This window comes from Esox lucius, chromosome 22 (genome assembly GCF_011004845.1).
Source record: "Esox lucius isolate fEsoLuc1 chromosome 22, fEsoLuc1.pri, whole genome shotgun sequence".
In the NCBI taxonomy this organism is placed as follows: Eukaryota; Metazoa; Chordata; class Actinopteri; order Esociformes; family Esocidae; genus Esox; species Esox lucius.
In genome coordinates this window covers 3,808,501-3,828,892 of record NC_047590.1, presented here as the reverse complement: position 1 = coordinate 3,828,892, position 20,392 = coordinate 3,808,501, and the positions used below count along the sequence as shown (strand labels likewise).

General features: G+C 45.7%; 1 protein-coding gene across 5 annotated transcripts; it reads left to right on the top strand.

The window, feature by feature from the left end:
• The first annotated feature begins 712 nt into the window (after positions 1-712).
• On the top strand, positions 713-20,381 carry uggt1 (UDP-glucose glycoprotein glucosyltransferase 1). 5 transcript variants are annotated; one of them, XM_020042507.2, is made up of 41 exons: positions 713-792; positions 5,072-5,162; positions 5,399-5,487; positions 6,080-6,230; positions 6,398-6,477; positions 6,571-6,701; positions 6,813-6,925; positions 7,455-7,629; positions 7,795-7,970; positions 8,849-8,949; positions 9,104-9,203; positions 9,317-9,377; positions 9,715-9,806; positions 10,648-10,798; positions 11,232-11,351; positions 11,461-11,546; positions 11,902-12,037; positions 12,159-12,290; positions 12,380-12,544; positions 12,616-12,736; positions 13,390-13,488; positions 13,605-13,628; positions 13,883-13,980; positions 14,067-14,273; positions 14,386-14,517; positions 14,598-14,824; positions 14,911-15,013; positions 15,116-15,195; positions 15,388-15,577; positions 15,654-15,812; positions 15,938-16,023; positions 16,153-16,237; positions 16,735-16,823; positions 16,928-17,032; positions 17,125-17,209; positions 17,607-17,789; positions 17,875-18,035; positions 18,209-18,323; positions 18,581-18,697; positions 18,989-19,139; positions 19,232-20,381. In XM_020042507.2, exons 2-41 carry the CDS (start codon positions 5,098-5,100, stop codon positions 19,252-19,254), a joined length of 4,764 nt encoding a protein of 1,587 aa, XP_019898066.2. In that variant the 5' UTR covers positions 713-792; positions 5,072-5,097; the 3' UTR covers positions 19,255-20,381. The 5 variants fall into 5 exon arrangements, with proteins under 5 accessions (XP_019898066.2, XP_019898070.2, XP_034145678.1 ...); XM_020042511.2 differs by having other exon boundaries at positions 760-792; positions 5,072-5,113; XM_034289787.1 differs by lacking the exons at positions 713-792; positions 13,605-13,628 and having other exon boundaries at positions 5,083-5,162; positions 13,886-13,980.
• Positions 20,382-20,392: the final 11 nt, after the last annotated feature.

The following is a 20,392-nucleotide window of genomic DNA, read 5'->3' as shown; positions in this document are numbered from 1 at the left end:
GCTGGGGACAGATAGGGCTGGGGACAGATAGGGCTGGGGACAGATAGGACTGGGGACAGATAGGACTGGGGACAGATAGGGCTGGGGACAGATAGGGCTGGGGACAGATAGGGCTGGGTACAGATAGGGCTGGGTAAGGAGTAAAATGGCTAGAGGAGGGTATGGGGGAGGAGGTAGGGATGGAAGGGGAGGGGTTACCTCATTACCTCAGAGGCCAAACAAACAGAGGCCAGACAGACAGAGAGCAGACAGACAGAGGGCTGACAGAAAGAGGCTAGACAGGCAGAGGGCAGACAGGCAGAGGGCTGACAGAAAGAGGCTAGACAGGCAGAGGGCAGACAGGCAGAGGGCTGACAGAAAGAGGCTAGACAGGCAGAGAGCAGACAGACAGAGAGCAGAATTAAGAGGCCACTGCACCTTTTTTCTTTCCTTTCCAAAAAAGGTTGAAAAAGAACTTTTGAGTGAAGAACATAAGTGTTAAATTTGCAATGGTCTCTTAATTTTAACCCTTCTGTTCCTCACTCAAAACCTTCCTTTTCAACTTTCTTGGAAAGGAAAGAAAAAGGTGCATTGGCCTCTTTATTTTTTTCCAGACCTGTACATAATGTCTTATACCACACTGTTTGTTTATGATCTCGGATTGGCCCTTTGTTTCAACACACTAAACCCTGGTCCAGGGTCATTGTCACGTAATACAGTTGCCCGAGTTGACTAGGATCCGCGATATAACGACTTTTGGGAGCAGCTGTCCTACTCGTCTCGTGAATTCTTCAGTAGCTGCCATCACACCAGGTAGTAAGTCGTCCTACCAGCCGAGGTCAGGGACAGAGTTCTCCTGACTAACATAACCGTCCTGAGTTTATATTCGTGTTGCTCCTTGAAGACAGTGTGTGAGCGGTGAGTGAATATACCAAAACCAGGGGCTGTTATTAGGCACAACACCACGCATGGACACAGCCCTTAGCCATGGTTACACAAAATCAGATACGAATGAGTTTTAACCAATCAACCCCATTGTTGCTATACAGGAAGTAATATATGCTGTTATTTCTTTTTTTCCCTTATTGCACTAGTCGCTGGTACTCTCTTAAGATGAAGTCACCAAATGTAAGTCGCTCAAAATAAGAGCGTCCGATTAATTACTATGTAAATGTAATCAGGATTCAGGGTTCGAACCACGGTTTATAAAAACAAACTGTGCCGCTCCGCTAACGCTCGTGGATTTACTGTGCAGTCTTGCTGTGACCTATGGCACATCCTCCTCCTGGACACTCCGTTAAATGACCATTAATCAGACGTTTATGAAAGCAAAGACACACACACACACTTAACAGGATAGCAGACAAGGTTTGGATGGAATGGAAGCGATGTATGGACTACAAGTTAGATTTGAACTGCACGTGTGCTGCATAGTGTTCATTTTGGCACCCTTGGCAGGTGTCAAAATAATTTATGGCTATACACAATATCAAATAAGGGCTTTTGGAACTGACAGGAATGTTTAGTTTACAATGTCGATATAGCCTGTTGTTTATTAATGTTTAAGCGCAGCGTTGTTCACAGTACTGGATAGACATTTCCTAAATGTAATTTACCAGTACGAAACGGTTACAGCGTTGTCGTTCGAGTAGTGTGATTGACATGGATGGAAATATCAGTTGGAAATGTAAGAACTACGGGGAACAGAAAATTCAAAAACGTTTAGGCAGGTAAGTCAGGGTAGGCCTATACCCACGTCTCCAGGCACCACACCACTGATTGTACCTATAAATATACAGTATATGTTCGGAATTTCGGATGAAGTTTCAGATGCGTTTTGAAGTTTGTAGTAGTTTTCCGTCAACTTGCAAACGTCGTGTTCGCCAGTGCAAACGTTGCATTCCGTCCTGCTGATCTACAGGCCTACGTGATCTTATGCCTCCAAATGTTTGCCTTTTTTCTACAGGTAATTTGTACTGAGGGAATGGCCTTAATGAGAGGTGAATCTGGAATGAGATGGGCATGACATTTCTTTTCCACGAATAATAGCATTGCAACGCTGGAACGAGAAAGGCGAACAATTCTGCTAATGCCATGCATGTTTTTGATTGGACAAAACAAAAACACTTAAAAGGGCTGCTAAATCCTCCTACCCAATTATGGTAGTTATATAAAATACTTTCGTCATAAAGACAATACAAACATTTATTTTAGTTATTGTTTTTCCTGGATCTATTTAGTCAGTGATTGTCTCGTCCACTGCAATTGAAAGATAGGTGTTTAACGAATAATTTCGTCATGATTTTTGTTGACGAAATTAACACTGGCTGCATATCATCAATAAATGCATCTCATCGGTATATTAACCAGCTGCCAAATACAACTCTGCTCTAAAAGTAAACGTTACGGATTGGCTCCCGTTCTCCGCTAGTTGTGGATTACCTCATTGTTGGAACCTCTCCTCTCTCCTCTTCCCGATATGGAGACTTTAATTAGCAGGGACACACACACTGGTAGTTGTGTGCTGGTACTAATGCGACTTTAATTGGGCTCGTCATTACGGATTTGGTCCAGTGTGTGAGCTGCCACAGGGAGAACACTGACCTCCGTCCCAGGGACGCCATTTTGTGTTTGACCCCAGAGATGACCGCCAACTAATTCATCTGGAGACATAACCTTCCTGACAGACAATCAGGACAGTGTGTGTGTGCGTGTATGTGTGAGGGGGGTTGTGTGTGGTTACACAGGCGGGTGGGCATGTGTGTGTGGTGTGTGTACTGGTGTGTGTGAAGGTCAGGTCTGACAGGATAATTAATGGACCTGCTCTTTTTTTTATTAATATTAAATCAAACTAGTGAATTAGACCATTCTCAGAAACTGACCCGCTCTCCTTCTTCATTTACAAAGGCATCAAAGAAATGTCATTAGGCATCTATATTTGTACATACAAATATATATATATTTTTTTTTTACATATTTGAAAACAATGACACAATTTGTATTTATTTTTTTATTCATGTGGTGTGGACTGCTTTCTGGTTTTCTACCTGTCCCAGAAATGTGCATTTTACTCAATAGCTCCCCCTCATGGTAAACATACCTGTCTGTAGGGACACACACAACTGTGAGTACACTTTATTACATAACAAATGTATTCTATCCAGCCGTTCTCCGCCAGTTTTGTTGAAGTTGGAAAATAAACGTTTCATGAAAATGTCCATTATTTATAACATAGACATACATATTCAGGATCCTAAACATTGATATTTGACATCCAAATAATGTACGTCCGGAGTGTAGAGTTTTTATAAACAGTAAATTCTGATTTACTCAGTATGCGTTTTAAATCTACTAAAAGGATTATGCTTCATGCCTGGCAAAGTCTTCGCCCATATTTACTGTATTATCAGAAGTTTATAATAATAATTGATAGGAATTCTCTATATGCTACCTCTGGGCCAAATTCTACAGAACAACAACATTAACTACCATAGCTATATGCCGATGAAACTCAAATATATATGGCTCTCGAACCATATGACAACAGCTCAATAGACTCTCTGTGTCACTGTATAGAGCACATAAATACCTGGATGAACCAAAATTGTCTACAATTAAACCAAGATAAAACTGAGATTATTGTGTTTGGCAGCAAAAATAGTACAAGTATTAGTATCCCTTAAAACCAGGGATCAAGTGGGTAATCAAGGTGTTCTGATCTCAGACCTCACATTTAACAGTCAGATCAAAGTTGTCACCAAAACACCATTCTATCATGTTAAAAATATAGCCAGAATCAAAGGCTTGGTCTCCCAAAAAGACCAAGAGAAGCTCATTCATGCTTTTATCTCTAGTAGGGTTGACTACTGTAGTGGCCTCTTAACTGGACTCCCCAAAAAGACTGTAAAACAGCTGTAGCTCATTCAGAATGCTGCTGCTAGAATGTTAATCAGGACCAAGCAAACAGAGCACATCACTCCGGTTCTTAAATCCTTGCATTGGCTTCCAGTCAGTTACAGAATAGATTTTAAAGTGGTGCTTTTAGCTTATAAATCACTGAATGGTTTAGGACCCAAATACATGTCTGATATGTTTGAAGAATATAAACCGAGCAGGGCTCTTAGATCCATGAACACAGGTCAGCTAGTAGAGCCCAGAGTCCAAACTAAACATGTAGAAGCTGCGTTAAGCACTTTTGCTATACAGAACTGGAATAAACTACCAGAATATATTAGACGTGCCCCAAACGTATCCATTTTTAAATCCAGGTTAAAAACCCTTCTATTTTCATGTACCTATGACTGAGTACTTACACATAACCACATTGTTTAGCCTTATAGCTTCCTATGATTGTATCCCGTTTATATTCTTTTTATATTTTATTATTCAATTTTCTTATTATTATGATGTTGTTTTGATGTTTTCATTTGTGTATTGGTTTTTATGTTATTGTATTGTTTTTGTCAGAATTGGGTTGTCCACATCAAGCAGAAAATAAAAGTAAAACAACATGATGATATGAAATGTTAGAGTGAACACCAGACAAATTATTTGTAAAACGTTAAATAAAACAAGACCCATTGTTTTCAGACCGAACCCATAACCAAGCATTAGTCTGCTTGTTGTCAATATTAATCGTCTTTAGGGTGTATTATATTGTATTTTACACAGTAAGAAGTGTGCGGGTGTATGTAGTTGTCTCCTCGATGGCCATTATTAGAAACAAAGATTGACGGCCTACTACTAACAAAAACACTAACGAATTGTCATGGAAAGCATAGAATCAACACCTAAAGATTGCTGTTATGTTTGGGTATTTGTTTTTATGTTATTGTATTTTTTGTATATGTTTTCTTTGTAAAGCACATTGCATTGCTTCTATGTATGAATTGTGCTATAAAAATAAAATTGCTTGCTAAATAATCAGGGCTGTTAAATTAAATTAAGCTTGTGTTCTTCTTGGTTCTTACTATTGTGAACTCAAGCTTTCTAACTAGAGTGGTCAAATTCAGCATTAAGTCTAAGTATATTGCATTATTTGTAAAACCTTCAAGTAACGGCTATTTTCTTGTCCGTGCTTTTCAATCCACAGAAAACCCCTGTGCTGTTCCGGAGATCATGCACGCTGCTCTGGGTGTGTTGTACCAGCGTGTATCAGAGATGGTTAGGGTTCGTCTCTGGATGTAAGACGTGTAGTGAAATGCAGTGTTTTAGGAAGACCCCTTTTTGAGCCAATATGACCGCCTGAGCGAGAGCCTGCGTTGCCATGTTGAATCAGAGAGTAAATGCAGCACATATTTTCCTCTGTACTACTTATTTAATTTATAACACTTAATAAAATATATGCAGACAGGGATAGTGAAATATCATATGAAGGGAAACTAAAATTAAAGAAAATGTTTTCTATCATTTTGAATAGGCAGGAAAGAAACTACCTACACACAAATCAGGACCCCCTTCACTCCCCTCGGAACATGGCAGATGCGGGAAGTTATCAAGCCGGTTGTGGTATGTACATCATCAGTAAATTAATGTTAGCAAAACATGATTATGAGTTTTACAGTCAACTACTTTATGTCAGTGTCTGTATCACAACTGGTCTTTAAGTTCTACAGGTTTGCAGCTGCTTTCTAACCTCGTTAGCGAGCTTGTAGATTGCCGTGCTAGCAAGCTATGGCGTTAACCGGCGAAGTAACGTTATGCAGTTATTCCTATCTACGGAACAGCAGCAACTGATAGCAAATTTAAGCGTCTACCGTTGACTTCGCTAACTAGACAACCTTTAGCCATTTAACTGAGTAACTATTCGTGTTTTAAGTTGCTGGCTACTTGATCCCGGATGTCCTATTTAAATGTTCATTGGATAGCTGCGCTTCGGGCAGCCACGCTGAACGCTCTGATTGGTCAGAGTTCGTGCCGTTGTGTACACATTCACAACACAGGTTGTGTTTACATTCACAGCAGGTGCATTCAAGTCTGCGTAAAACGTACAGCTTTCTTATCGCGGACACTGCTTTGCTACGTCTTACAGTGTGTTGTGCACATATTTAAGTCACTGACTTAACTGTTTTCTTTTCCTCCTTTTCCCTCTCCCATCCAGGCCTGCTCCCCAGGATGCTGTGGCAGTGTGCCCTGCTGTCATCCCTGCTCCAGTCTTTTCTATCACCGGTGTCCGCAGGAGCGGACTCCAAAGCTGTCACCACCACTCTCACTACAAAGTGGCCCTCCACCCCCCTGCTGCTGGAAGCCAGGTGCCCTTATGCTCAGCACAAACACACTTGCATTACAAAATACATTTAAGTCTGTTTAGGTTGGCTGGGAAGTACAGCGGAGTGATTGTGTTAACTTTCCGGATAGCAGTTGTGTGTGACAGTGTCTTCCTCTTCATTCCGCATTCCCTCCAATCCCCTAATGCCAGTGAGTTCCTGGCTGAGGAGAGTCCGGAGATGTTCTGGGATTTTGTTGAAGCCAATCAGAACATCCGAGGGGAACACGATGGTAGTAGCCACATCATTTCACTCTGCGGTATTACTGTCATTTAAAATGTCAGTGCTCTTGGTGTCCACACATTACATTTTCATTCTGTTGCAGATACAGACCAGTCATACTACGATCTGATAATGAAGAGAGCCGGCGCTCTGCTCAGCACAGTCCAACTCAACATGCTGAAGTTTGCTCTCTCTCTCAGGGCCTACTCTGCCACTGTACACTCCTTCCAACAAGTAAAAATATTACCACCATACTACTGGGTTACTCCTATCTCTGTCCGTCCGCGTTTGTGTGTGTGTGTGTGTGTGTGTGTGTTTACTGGTTTTCTCTCTTCTCCCCTGTAGATAGCATCCAACGAGCCCCCTCCCTCTGGCTGCTCAGCGTTCTTCAATGTTCATGGGGAGAAGTCATGTGACACTGAGAAACTGGCTGCACTAGTGGAGACAGCAGCAGAACGGTACACACAGGCTGGGACACGCCCACACGTCCAGGAATATCAACTGCTATTGGCTGAGTCATAATCCCCGTAAAAACCAATAGGCAAAACTTAAATGCGTTTCTTTAAGTAATGGACCATTTTTCTTCCATAGGGGATTTTTGATCCACTTCCAATATGGACAGTGTTTTCATAACTGTAAACATATATTGGACAAGTTGTTTTTTATCAAGATCACTTTCACCTATGTTTTGCCAATATTATTTATTGTAAATGTATGCAAATTTGTTGAGAAACATCTTGTCCTGACAGGATTTTATGGTTATCAAAATGCTGAGCCGAGGTAAACCTAAATCAAACAGATCTATTTTGAAGTAAATTTTGAATCCCTTATCGGATCAATTAATTGTGTAACTTGAAAAGGTTTTCAGGTTTTGCAGTTAGGTTTTGTGGGGATTATGAAGCACTGGCTCTGGTTTCCTCTCTGCTGGTGTAGTCCCTGAATTAAATTGATAATAATCAAGTCTTCTGTCATCCTTTTTTGTCCTAGGCCCAAGCCCTATTTATTCAAAAGCGATCACAGGTTCCCGGGATCAAACCCTGACGCTCCGGTTGTTATCCTGTATGCTGAGATCGGAAGTTCAGAATTCTCTGTGTTTCATCAGCTGATGCTGTCCAAGGCCAACAAGGGACAGACTGTCTATGTACTTCGCCACTACTTGGCTGTAAGCAAAACACACATTTACACTTGAGCCATTTAGTGGAGGGACTTACAGTGAGGCCGTACATTTTAAAAGAGCTAGTTGAAACAACCGACCCTGACCTTAACCACATTAGTGCACAACGGCATAATCACACCCCCCCCCCCCCCAACTGTCTCCTTCTGCCAGACTCCTAGCAGGAGGCGGGTGTATCTGTCTGGTTATGGAGTGGAGCTGGCCATCAAGAATCAGGAATACAAGGCTAAAGATGACACACAGGTTCAAGGAGCAGAGGTCAACGCCACGGTGATGGGAGAGAATGACCCCGTGGATGAGGTCCAGGGATTCCTCTTTGGAAAACTCAAGTAAGGAAGCTGCTCATGGGTGGGGGGGGTTTATGAAACGCTGATGAGTCTGAAGGGTCAAAGGGAGGCCAGAAATATCAGGCTCTTTGGGTTTGTGTCGCGTTATAGACAAAAATCAGCCAAGACGTAACAAAAGCAATGGGAACGAGGTGGTCCAGGAGAAATGTCCAGTATGGTTCTATCATCTTCCCAAAATCCTATATCCATGTAGGTCTGTGTTAACCCAATGCCTTGTTTTTATCATTACGTATCTTGCAATAAAAATACAGTTTTAAGCATAACAACAGTGTAGAGTGTCAATAGAGAGACAAGACATTTTTGGCAACTTTTACATGGTGAACAATTAGTGTTGTTGGGCAAATATATTTTATTTGCAAATTTGGTAATGACTATCAAAAATGGCTAAGAAAAAAAAACACCTGTAAAATTGTTCAAAGAAATTCCACCCAGCTGTTTGAAAGTGTCTTGCCAGAAGAAAGACTCTACTCATCAAGTCATTAACATCAGCATCTGGAATTTGCTAAATGTCACTGAAACTTGGAACAATCTGTGCGGTCAGCAGAAGAGGAGAGTCCTCAACAGCAACAACAATGACATTTCTTCTTCCTCAAACTTGAAAGAAAACGACTCCCACAATAAGACCCTGTGGCTTCACACAAAAAGGCCCTATTCATTTCTGAGACCTCTCTAAGGCAACCTTTGCAGAGAATCACTCTTTTAGATAACGGTCAGAGAATCACTCTGAGGTCACAGCCAGACCCCTTAAATGAACAGATAAGCACAGAAACATTGGTCTATGAATGTTTCTACGGTAACCGTAACCCCCGATAGCCAAACAGCCAAAAACGTGTGTCGCTCTGTGCTCCGCCTGTGTCCAGGACACTGTACCCGCAGCTGAAGGAACAGCTCAAGGAGCTACGGAAGCACCTGGTGGAGAGCACCAATGAAATGGCTCCCCTCAAAGTGTGGCAGATGCAAGGTGGGCGCGGCTTTCTTCTCTTTGCCTGTCTCCTGCTGTATGTTAATTAAGCCAACCGTATTTATGGTAATCGCCATACATCACCTAGACAACTGTTGCTACATTAATCTCCATGACCCCCCCCCCCCCCTTATCTATCTCTGTATTCTGTCAGATCTGAGTTTCCAGACGGCAGCTCGGATCCTGGCTGCTCCAGCTTCAGATTCCCTCAACGTCATGAGAGACCTCAGTCAGAACTTCCCTACCAAGGCCAGGTGTGTACTGTGTATATGAATGTACACACTCACACACACATGATGTATGTACAGTGACACACAGGTTTTGTAAGGTTTCTCAGTGTTGTGTGATGTCTCGCTTCCTGCCTCAGGTCCATCACTAAAACTGCAGTCCACTCTGAAATCCGTAAAGAGATCGAAGACAACCAGAAGGTAAGAGTCCAGTCATCCGGAAGGCTGCTTTTGGGTGGGCTTCAGCGCTACAGAAAACTAAGGCACAAAACACCACAAAAATGACTTATTTAAGGTAGCAAGGAATTGGATCATTGAACACAAAAAGGCTAACGTCAATAGACCAATCCCTGTTTTAAATGAATAGACGGTCATTGTTTCTCAGAAGGAGGTATCAGTTTGTGACCTGCTCATCCTAACAAGAGATTCAATCTGAAAGAAAGTAAATATCTACTAAATGTGAATAACGTCATACTTTTTTGTACTTTATGTCAGTCTGCCAGCCATTACAATGAGGGGACTCTTCATATTTTTCCAGTTCTTTAAGGGAACTCTGGGATTGCAACCTGGGGACTCTGCTCTCTTCATCAACGGACTGCACATAGACCTGGACACACAGGACATCTTCAGGTACACACACACACACACACAGACCTGGACACACAGGACATCTTCAGGTACACACACACACACACACACACACACACACACACACACACACACATAGACCTGGACACACAGGACATCTTCAGGTACACACACACACACACACACATAGACCTGGACACACAGGACATCTTCAGGTACACACACACACACATAGACCTGGACACACAGGACATCTTCAGGTACACACACATAGACCTGGACACACAGGACATCTTCAGGTACACACACACACACACACACATACATAGACCTGGACACACAGGACATCTTCAGGTACACACACACACACACACACACATACATAGACCTGGACACACAGGACATCTTCAGGTACACACACACATACATAGACCTGGACACACAGGACATCTTCAGGTACACACACACACACACACACATACATAGACCTGGACACACAGGACATCTTCAGGTACACACACACACACACACACATACATAGACCTGGACACACAGGACATCTTCAGGTACACACACACACACACATAGACCTGGACACACAGGACATCTTCAGGTACACACACACACACACATAGACCTGGACACACAGGACATCTTCAGGTACACACACACACACACACACACATAGACCTGGACACACAGGACATCTTCAGGTACACACACACACACATAGACCTGGACACACAGGACATCTTCAGGTACACACATAGACCTGGACATACAGGACATCTTCAGGTACACACATAACGACAGACCCCCACAGGTTAAGAGTCAAATTAAAGTACAAACACTAGAATAAAAAAAACGACTCAATATTTTCCAGTATTTTCGAGGTTCTGCGTAGTGAGGCCAGGGTGATGGAAGGTCTGCGTTCTCTTCACATCGAGACCAACTACATCCACGACATCCTCAAGCTAAATGTTCAGCCTTCTGACTCTGACTACGCTGTGGACATCCGCAACCCTGCCATTAACGTAGGACACACACCTGTCTGGCTACACCTGTCTGGCTACACCTGTCTGGCTACACGTCTCTGTCTGTCTTGCCTACACGTCTCTGTCTGTCTTGCCTACACGTCTCTGTCTGTCTTGCCTACACGTCTCTGTCTGTCTTGCCTACACGTCTCTGTCTGTCTTGCCTACACGTCTCTTTCTGTCTATGCCTACACGTCTCTGTCTGTCTATGCCTACACGTCTCTGTCTGTCTACGCCTACACGTCTCTGTCTGTCTACGCCTACACGTCTCTGTCTGTCTACGCCTACACGTCTCTGTCTGTCTACGCCTACACGTCTCTGTCTGTCTGTCCGCATGTCTGTCTGGGTACTGTAGCTGTAATTGTAATTTCTTAAACCCTATTATTGTGTTTTAAATTTTCAGTCCAGATGGTAATCTCCTCTCTCTCCTCAGTGGATTAACAATCTGGAGACAGACAGCAGATACAGCTCATGGCCACACAATGTCCAGGAACTCCTCCGACCCACGTTCCCTGGAGTCATACGACAGATCCGCAAAAACTTCCACAACCTTGTGAGTGCTTGGTGAATGTCTCCGATGGCTATGCTGAATATAACCGAAGTGTCCCACAGCTCTACCAAATGCTAGGCACACATTCAGGAATTTCCTGTGTGTCTTTTAGGTGGTCATCCTGGACCCCACCCATGAGAGCTCCTCTGAGCTGTTAAATGTCGCTGAGATGTTTTACACCAACAACATTCCTCTCAGGTGTGTACATTTTTTGCATTGTGGTGACCGTAAATATAGTAAGAAAAATAAAAAATTATCTTTCGGGGACATTTTGTCAGTTTCCATGAGGAGAAATAGTATTTTCTCTTTAAGGGTTAGGTTTTGGGTAAAAGTTACTCTTTGGTTAGGGTGTAGGGACATTTGAATGGTAATCAGGGTTAGGTTTGAGCATTATGGTTTAAGTTTAGGTGTAAATGTTTGGTTATTAAGGGTAGGGTTTGATTAAGAGTTACAGTTAGTGAAAACAAAATTACATACATGTTTGGCGTCCCCATTGAGATGGCTGTCAGCCGTGTGTGTAGGTTGTAACGCGGCTGAACTCCCTGCCTGGCAGGATTGGGCTGGTGTTTGTGGTGTCTGATGCTGATGAAGTCGACGGTATGGAGGACGCAGGCGTGGCTCTGCTCCGAGCCTTCAACTACATCACAATGGAGGCCGACGCCCCCACCGCCTTCGACGCCGTCATATCGGTGAGTCCGTCCGACCAATGAGAACCGTCGACCGGTGAGAAGGGTCCCAGTTTTTCTGAGGGTCGTCGGGCGACTCTGACTGACATGGAGGCTGTATCAGAGACCCTCTCCTTCCCTGCAGATGTTCAACCGGGTGGCCAGCGGTGGTAAACTGGGTGTGGCTGACGTAGTCAAGGTGTTGGAGAAGAGGTACCCCTACGTGGAGGCCAGCAGCATCCTTGGCCCGGACTCCACCTACGACGCCAACAGGAAGGTACTGGTTCCGTCCGGCCCGGCTCTGGGTGGGGTTTGTTAACGGACCGGAAGGGTTTTGACCCTACCCTCTCGGTCTCCTGCCTCCAGGAAGGGCGTGGCTACTACCAGCAGACGGGGGTGGGTCCGTTGCCGGTGGTGATGTATAATGGGATGCCGTATCAGAAAGAACAGCTGGACCCGGACGAGCTGGAGACGGTCACCATGCACAAAATACTGGAGACTACCAGCTTCTACCAACGGGCTGTCTACCTGGTGAGTGCGCGCACTTGACCGCATGCACCAATGCACTTTAACCCCTTCTGACCTTCCGCTGTTTTGTCCAGGGGGAGCTGGCCACAGATCACGACGTGGTGGATTTCATCATGAACCAACCCAACGTGGTCCCTCGAATCAACCCCCGAATCCTGTCTACAGCCAGAACCTACCTGGACCTGTCCAATACCAGTGAGTTACAACACACACACACTACCTGGACCTGTCCAATACCAGTGAGTTACAACACACACACACTACCTGGACCTGTCCAATACCAGTGAGTTACAACACACACACACTACCTGGACCTGTCCAATACCAGTGAGTTACAACACACACACACTACCTGGACCTGTCCAATACCAGTGAGTTACAACACACACACACTACCTGGACCTGTCCAATACCAGTGAGTTACAACACACACACACTACCTGGACCTGTCCAATACCAGTGAGTTACAACACACACACACTACCTGGACCAGTCCAATACCAGTGAGTTACAACACACACACACACTACCTGGACCTGTCCAATACCAGTGAGTTACAACACACACACACTACCTGGACCTGTCCAATACCAGTGAGTTACAACACACACACACACTACCTGGACCTGTCCAATACCAGTGAGTTACAACACACACACACACTACCTGGACCTGTCCAATACCAGTGAGTTACAACACACACACACACACAAACTACCTGGACCTGTCTAATACCAGTGAGTTATAACACACACACACACACACTACCTAGACCTGTCTAATACCAGTGAATTACACAGCAGACACACAGAAATGTAAAAATGTTAACAGTTTCCTTGTTCTTATAGATAACCACTTCATAGACGCGTACGCTCGCTTTTTGTTCCTGGACACCAGAGACAAGAGCACTGCTGTGGCTAACAGCATGAACTACATGACCAAGAAAGGTGCGCGCGCGCACACACACACACAGCTTAATTTTTTTCAGCTATACATTTTCATAAATCTAAAACACTCTCTATATATTCTCTTCCTCTTTTCTGTTTATTTTTGCTCTGTTCAGGGATGGCCCCTAATGACCTCCATGGTAATCTGAACACTGTCCCACACTGTTGTGATCCATTGTTCTGTAAATTAATCAAATGTCTCACCCCTCATCAGAGCGTCTGGATGTCACTGTTATAACACCAACTGCATTCTTGGGTTAATGAAGTTAATTTATGTTTGCATGCCTTTTAATCTGCTGCCCTTGAGCAAGACTCTCTTCATAAAATATGGTGTTGATGAAGCTGGAACATAAAAACACACGAATCTGAGGACCATTTTTCTGATCCACTTTAGTAGATGATGGCTACATTCGTCCTGTCACTTTCTGGATTGTGGGAGATTTCGACCGACCTTCAGGACGCCAGCTGCTCTACGATGCCATCAGACACATGGTATGATGATGTCACACCTGTACAGGCACGCCATGATGTCACACAAAAGCAAAACGACTGACTACCCTAACTCTGACTCGTACCAGAAAACCAGCAACAACGTGCGACTGGGCCTGATCAACAACCCCAGTGACAGCCCGTCTGCTGAGAACAGTCGTGTTGCCAGGGCGATTTGGGCCGCCACGGAGACTCAGACCGCCAACAACGCCAAGAACTACATCACCAAGCTGGCCAAGGAGGAGACGGCCGAGGCCCTGGAGACGGGGGCCGATGTTGCTCAGTTTGCTGTCGGGGTAAAAGAGTTTACTGGTTCCGCTCATTTACAGGCGGCGCACGCTTCACCCGACCTCTACCACATTGTACCGTACGTTATCGACCAACGCCCCTTTGCCCCGTCCTTCTCAGGGTATGGATGTAGCCTTGTTCAAGAGCGCGTACGAAGGTCCAAAGATGGACTTCCTGCTGTCTCACGCTGCCTACTGCCGAGACGTTCTCAAGCTACGGAAGGGACAGCGGGCCGTCATCAGCAATGGACGGGTGAGTGGGCGGCGCCCGCCGACGCACTTCCTGCGTTCATCTCACGGTGGCTCACGGGTTCCTTGTCTTCCTGCCGACAGATCATTGGTCCGCTGGAGGACGGGGAGGTCTTTAACCAAGACGATTTCCTCCTTCTGGAGAGTATCGTTCTGAAGACCTCGGGGGAGCGAATCAAAAGCAGGGTCCAGCGTTTTGGGGCGGAGGAGGACAGAGCCAGCGACCTGGTGATGAAGATCGACTCCCTGCTGTCCTCCCAACCCAAAGGAGAAGCCAGGATGGAGCACGTGTTTTCTGACGACCGATACAGGTGCACAAAACGAACGGAAATGTGTTCCGTTGTTATTGGTCGTGTGCTTCCTGTTTACTAATGTCTCGTTGTTGATTGGCCAACAGTGCCGTGAAGATCCGGCCCGCAGAGGGGGATGTCTACTTCGACGTGGTTGCCGTCGTAGATCCTGTAACCAGGGACGCGCAGAAACTAGCTCCACTGTTGTTGGTTCGTAACTCTTCAGATAACTGTCACATAGGATGTCTCACTCCCAACTAGTCTGTCTCACTCCCAACTAGTCTGTCTCACTCCCAACTGCTCCCCTCCCAGGTGTTGAAGAAGCTGGTCAATGTGAACCTTCGCGTGTTTATGAACTGCCAGTCCAAACTGTCAGACCTGCCTCTGAAAAGGTAACCCGTTTCTGAGAGGTGAAGGGTCTGGTGGCGGGTGTGGTTGTGAGGGTGTGTGGGTGGGTGAGTGGGTGTGGTTGTGTGTGAAGGTAGGTGTGTGTGTGTGTGTGTGTGGGTGTGTGTGTGTGTGTGGGTGGTTGGATGGGTGGGTGTGGTCCTGACATCCTTCAAACCCCTGCCCTCCTCTCCCAGTTTCTACCGCTACGTGTTGGAGCCGGAAGTGGTGTTCCAGGCTGATGGCAGGTTCTCCCCCGGTCCGCTGGCCAAGTTCCTGGACATGCCCCAGTCTCCCCTCTTCACACTCAACCTCAACACCCCTGAGAGCTGGATGGTGGAGTCCGTGCGAACCAGATACGACCTGGATAACATCTACCTGGAAGAGGTCTGCAAGGACCGAAAGTATTCTGGAGGTTGTCTAACAGTTGTTCAGATGTTCAGTAATGGTTGTCCTTGTCTAGGTGGACAGTGTAGTAGCGGCGGAGTACGAACTGGAGCATCTGCTCCTGGAGGGCCACTGTTTCGACGTGAGTACGGGCCAGCCTCCCAGAGGACTACAATTCACCCTGGGAACCACCTCAGACCCGGTCATCGTCGACACCATCGTCATGGCCAACCTGGTGGGTCAGCCGCGACCTTTAACCCACAATGCCGTTGGCCAAAGGGCCCTTTATTCTTGGCTCCTAGTGGACGATGTTGTTGTCATGGATGTTGTTGAATGAGGTCGTTGTGTTGTCCTCCTCAGGGTTATTTCCAGTTGAAGGCAAACCCTGGAGCCTGGATACTGAAGCTCAGGAAAGGACGGTCTGATGAAATCTACAAGATCTATAGGTATCACAGGGAACTTCTCAGCATGTCTGTCTTCAATTTTGAGCATGGCCAGTGGAGCCAGGTGTTAGTGCTGGGATGGAACAAATACCTGCCCCTCTTCCTGACCTCCTAACGCCCCTTATCTTCCAGTCATGACGGAACGGACTCTCCAGCAGACGCCGATGACCTCGTTGTGGTGCTGAACAACTTCAAGAGCCGAATCATCAAAGTCAAGGTGTGTCTCTGGTATCGACCGTGGAGTACAGCTTTTATGCTGCTGGTGCCTGTTGGGTCCCAATGAGTACAGCTTTAATTATGCTGGTCACTGTTGGGTCCCAATGAGGACAGCTTTAATTATGCTGGTCACTGTTGGGTCCCAGTGAGTACAGCTTTAATTATGCTGGTCGCTGTTGGGTCCCAGTGAGTACAGCTTTAACGTAGCTGTTGGGTCCCAATGAGGACAGCTTTAATTATGCTGGTCGCTGTTGGATCCCAGTACATACAGCTTTAATTATGCTGGTCACTGTTGGGTCCCAATGAGTACAGCTTTAACGTTGCTGTTGGGTCCCAATGAGTACAGCTTTAATTATGCTGGTCGCTGTTGGGTCCCAATGAGGACAGCTTTAATTGTGCTGGTTGCTGTTTGGTCCCAAAGATGCCGAGAGTGAATTCCAGTTGACTGATTGTTGAGTCTATGGCAAACTTTTGCGTGTGTTTGTTGTTGTCAATCAGGTCCAGAAGAAGCCAGAGAAGTTCGAGGAGGAGCTGTTGAGTGACGGAACCCCAGAGAACGACTCTGGTTTCTGGGGGTCTCTGACCAGGTAGGTCCCCATCCATCAATTCATCCAACTCCTCCCCTTCCTCCAAAATCAGGTTATTTCCGTTCCTATATTTTAATTATGTTCATTCCGCCCCTCCCCTCCAGGGGCTTTACAGGAAGTGTGAAAACGGAGGAGAGCAAACAGGAGAAGGATGACGTCATCAACATCTTCTCTGTGGCCTCTGGACACCTCTATGAACGTTTTCTGAGGTACACTTCTGTGGAGGGGTGTGGGGGCTTTTTCCAGATCTTTCTCTGTTTTGAGATTTGAATGACCTTACCCTTGTATTCCGTCTCGTCAGAATCATGATGTTGTCCGTGCTGAAGCACACTAAGACACCCGTCAAGTTCTGGTTCCTTAAAAACTACCTCTCGCCAGCTTTTAAGGTACGTGTTAAGTAGCCCGATTGAAATTCTTGCATGTGGCAGTTTTCAGCGTGGATATTGTACATTCAGCGACAGTATAGCTACAGAACGTTAAGGGCTGGTCCCATGTTTCATAAAAGGTTCCAGAAATATTCCTGAGAATATACTGAGAAGTAGTCGTTGTTTGAACATATTTGGACGCATGGATAATTGAGCCAAATTCCAAACAAATTAATTGATAAAGACAACCCAAATTAACAAATTGCACAAACGGTTTCAATGTTTAGAAATGTCAAGGGGTCAGCGGGCCCCAGTCCGTGTCAAATTGCATCAGCTGTCAGAAAGGCGCTGGCCAAACCCAGCCTCAGGAGGGCAGCAGCCTCTCAGAAATGCGTGTGTGGCGTGTTCGGTTCTCTAGGAGTTCATCCCGTACATGGCAGAGCAGTACGGCTTCCAGTATGAGCTGGTCCAGTACAAATGGCCGCGATGGCTTCACCAGCAGACGGAGAAACAAAGGATCATCTGGGGTTATAAGATCCTGTTCCTGGACGTGCTGTTCCCCCTGTCGGTCGACAAGTTCTTATTTGTGGACGCAGATCAGGTAAACCTCCCGTTCCCACGAATCGCCATGTCCCTGATCAGCGCACAGACCTGAGAGGCCTACTGTCCTCCGTCTCCTCCTACAGATAGTGCGTACGGACCTGAAGGAGCTCCGGGACTTTGACCTGGAGGGAGCACCGTACGGGTACACCCCGTTCTGTGAGAGCCGCAGGGAGATGGACGGATTCCGCTTCTGGAAGTCGGGCTACTGGGCGAGTCACCTCGCTGGTCGCAAGTACCACATCAGGTGTGTGTTGTTTAGAACTGTGTTCACTAGTAACGTTGTGTTTGTGCGTCCGCGGCCCGCCTGTGTCACCATCTCTGTTGCGTTTTGGTGGTCATCGTGTGAACTGTTTTGGAATGTCTGTTTTAATATTTAGCTAAGAAATCGTAATGAACACCGTCTTTCTCCCTCTCCAGTGCTCTGTATGTGGTAGATCTGAAGAAGTTCCGCAAGATTGCAGCAGGAGACCGTCTGAGAGGACAGTATCAAGGCCTGAGTCAAGACCCCAACAGTCTGTCCAACCTGGACCAGGTGTGCCCCTGCTGATTAATAATGAATGAATTAACGGGTTGATTGAGTCGGCGCTAGTAGGTGGAATCAGCGTGATAGCAAATGCGTCTGAATCCTTTTGAATCATATTTTAACAACGTTGCACAGATAATGGTCACGTTATGTCCGTGACTTCTCAAACTCTGCTAATATGGTTGATTGACGGCAATATTAGAACTGATGCTCTGATGTTCACTAGAATCTGTGTTGCTAATATTGGTTTATAATTCCCTCCCCAGGACCTGCCGAATAACATGATCCACCAGGTTCCTATCAAGTCTCTTCCACAGGAGTGGCTCTGGTGTGAAACCTGGTGTGATGACAACTCAAAGAAGAAGGCCAAGACCATAGATCTGGTACTGTGTGTGTGTGTGTGTGCGCGCGTGTGTTTGTTATAGTAGTAGTAGTGTTTTTATTAATCTTAAAGTTGTACATTGCATTTGTGGTTATGCTTCAGGGGATTTGGGTTTAGAGCTGGGCTATTTACATCTGGTCCTGGACGGACTAATTCCAACCCAGGTCACTGATGGGGTCATTAACTACCAGGTGGACGGGAACACAAACCAGCTGTGCTCTGACTTCCAGTGTGTCGCCTGAACACCCTGGTTCAGAGCGGTCGTCCTGACCGTTGTAACCTTCTCCTCCAGTGCAACAACCCCCAGACCAAAGAGCCGAAGCTTCAGGCCGCTGTACGCATTGTAGCCGAGTGGAGCGACTATGACCAGGAGATCAAACGGTTCCAGAACCGAGTCCAGGAGAGAGTAGCGGAGAACGATACGACACACACGGACAAACCAGGTACAAACAAACGCGCGCACACACGCGCTTTAATGACTGGCTGTTGCGTGGGGTTTCCTTAACCCCTGACTTTCTTCCCCTGTCTGTCCCAGACGACACACACACAGAGTTATGAGGGGCCTGTGGAAGCTGCTGGAACGGAAAGACGGGGGCCGGTTTGGAGACACTGGTATTCTTTAGGAACAGCATCGACAGACGGACTGAAAATTAACGCCCATTCAATCATACATTTTCATTTGACATTTTCTCTGTTTTGATGGTTGGGGATGATAGCTGTGTGCGTGTGTTTGTGTGTGATTGTGTGGGGCGTGTGTGTGCATGCACACGCGTGCTTTTTGATGTCTGTTCTTGCCTGGGTAAAGACGCTTAAGGGAACGTCTGACATTTCCCGCGGGTTGTTTCGCCCAAAATACGTCTGATCCGCGTTTGCACGAATCCCGCAAAACAGCTGTGATTGTCTTTGGGTAGGGGTGAAATGGCACTGATGAATATAACAGCCTAAGTTATGAAGTTAGACCTGTCCTCTTCTACGCTTTTCGTTTCATACTTCATTTCGACATTGTAAATGGCCTGCGCCAAACTCAGGGAAAGGTTGTTTCGGCCATCCAATCTGATAAAACTTCTAATGACAATAACAGGACTTGGATAACACAGCCACACAGGCCAAATCACTAAAAAGTATAAAACAAACATTAATTAGAAGTTGTAGATACAGGCAACTGTTTTCTTTTATTTTGTGACTGTGTTAACCACTGATGTCCCAACATTTTTTTTGTGTGAGATAGACCCACTTTTGTCAACTCGGTTCATATCTCTCTATTCAATACAACTCATCATGAACATCAAAGGCCCTTGAGGATGTGATGCTGGCCATCGTGGAGTGTAAAGGGATGTGCAGGTTATTGTTGTGGACACTGTAACCAAAAAAGCGAGGGACAAGTTCAGTTCAGGCTAGCCAGTCTCATTCACTAAGGCTCTGCCGAGGTTTGTGATCAAGCCAGGCAGCAGAAACTCACTCATTCTAACCAGCCTTTAGGAAAGACTGTGATCAGATGGCTATTTTAATCTGGTATTTATATTGCTTGTCTGGAACAAAAGCCTGTTCCCTCCACCGGTAAGATGTGCCAGCCCTTACTCCTGTCTCTTTGCTGTGGTCTTTTTCTTTTTCCACTCTCTTGGGGTAAATGTACTGTTAATTCTAAGAAATCAATATTTTATAATAAAATCCAAGAAATTAACACATTCTGCGCTTC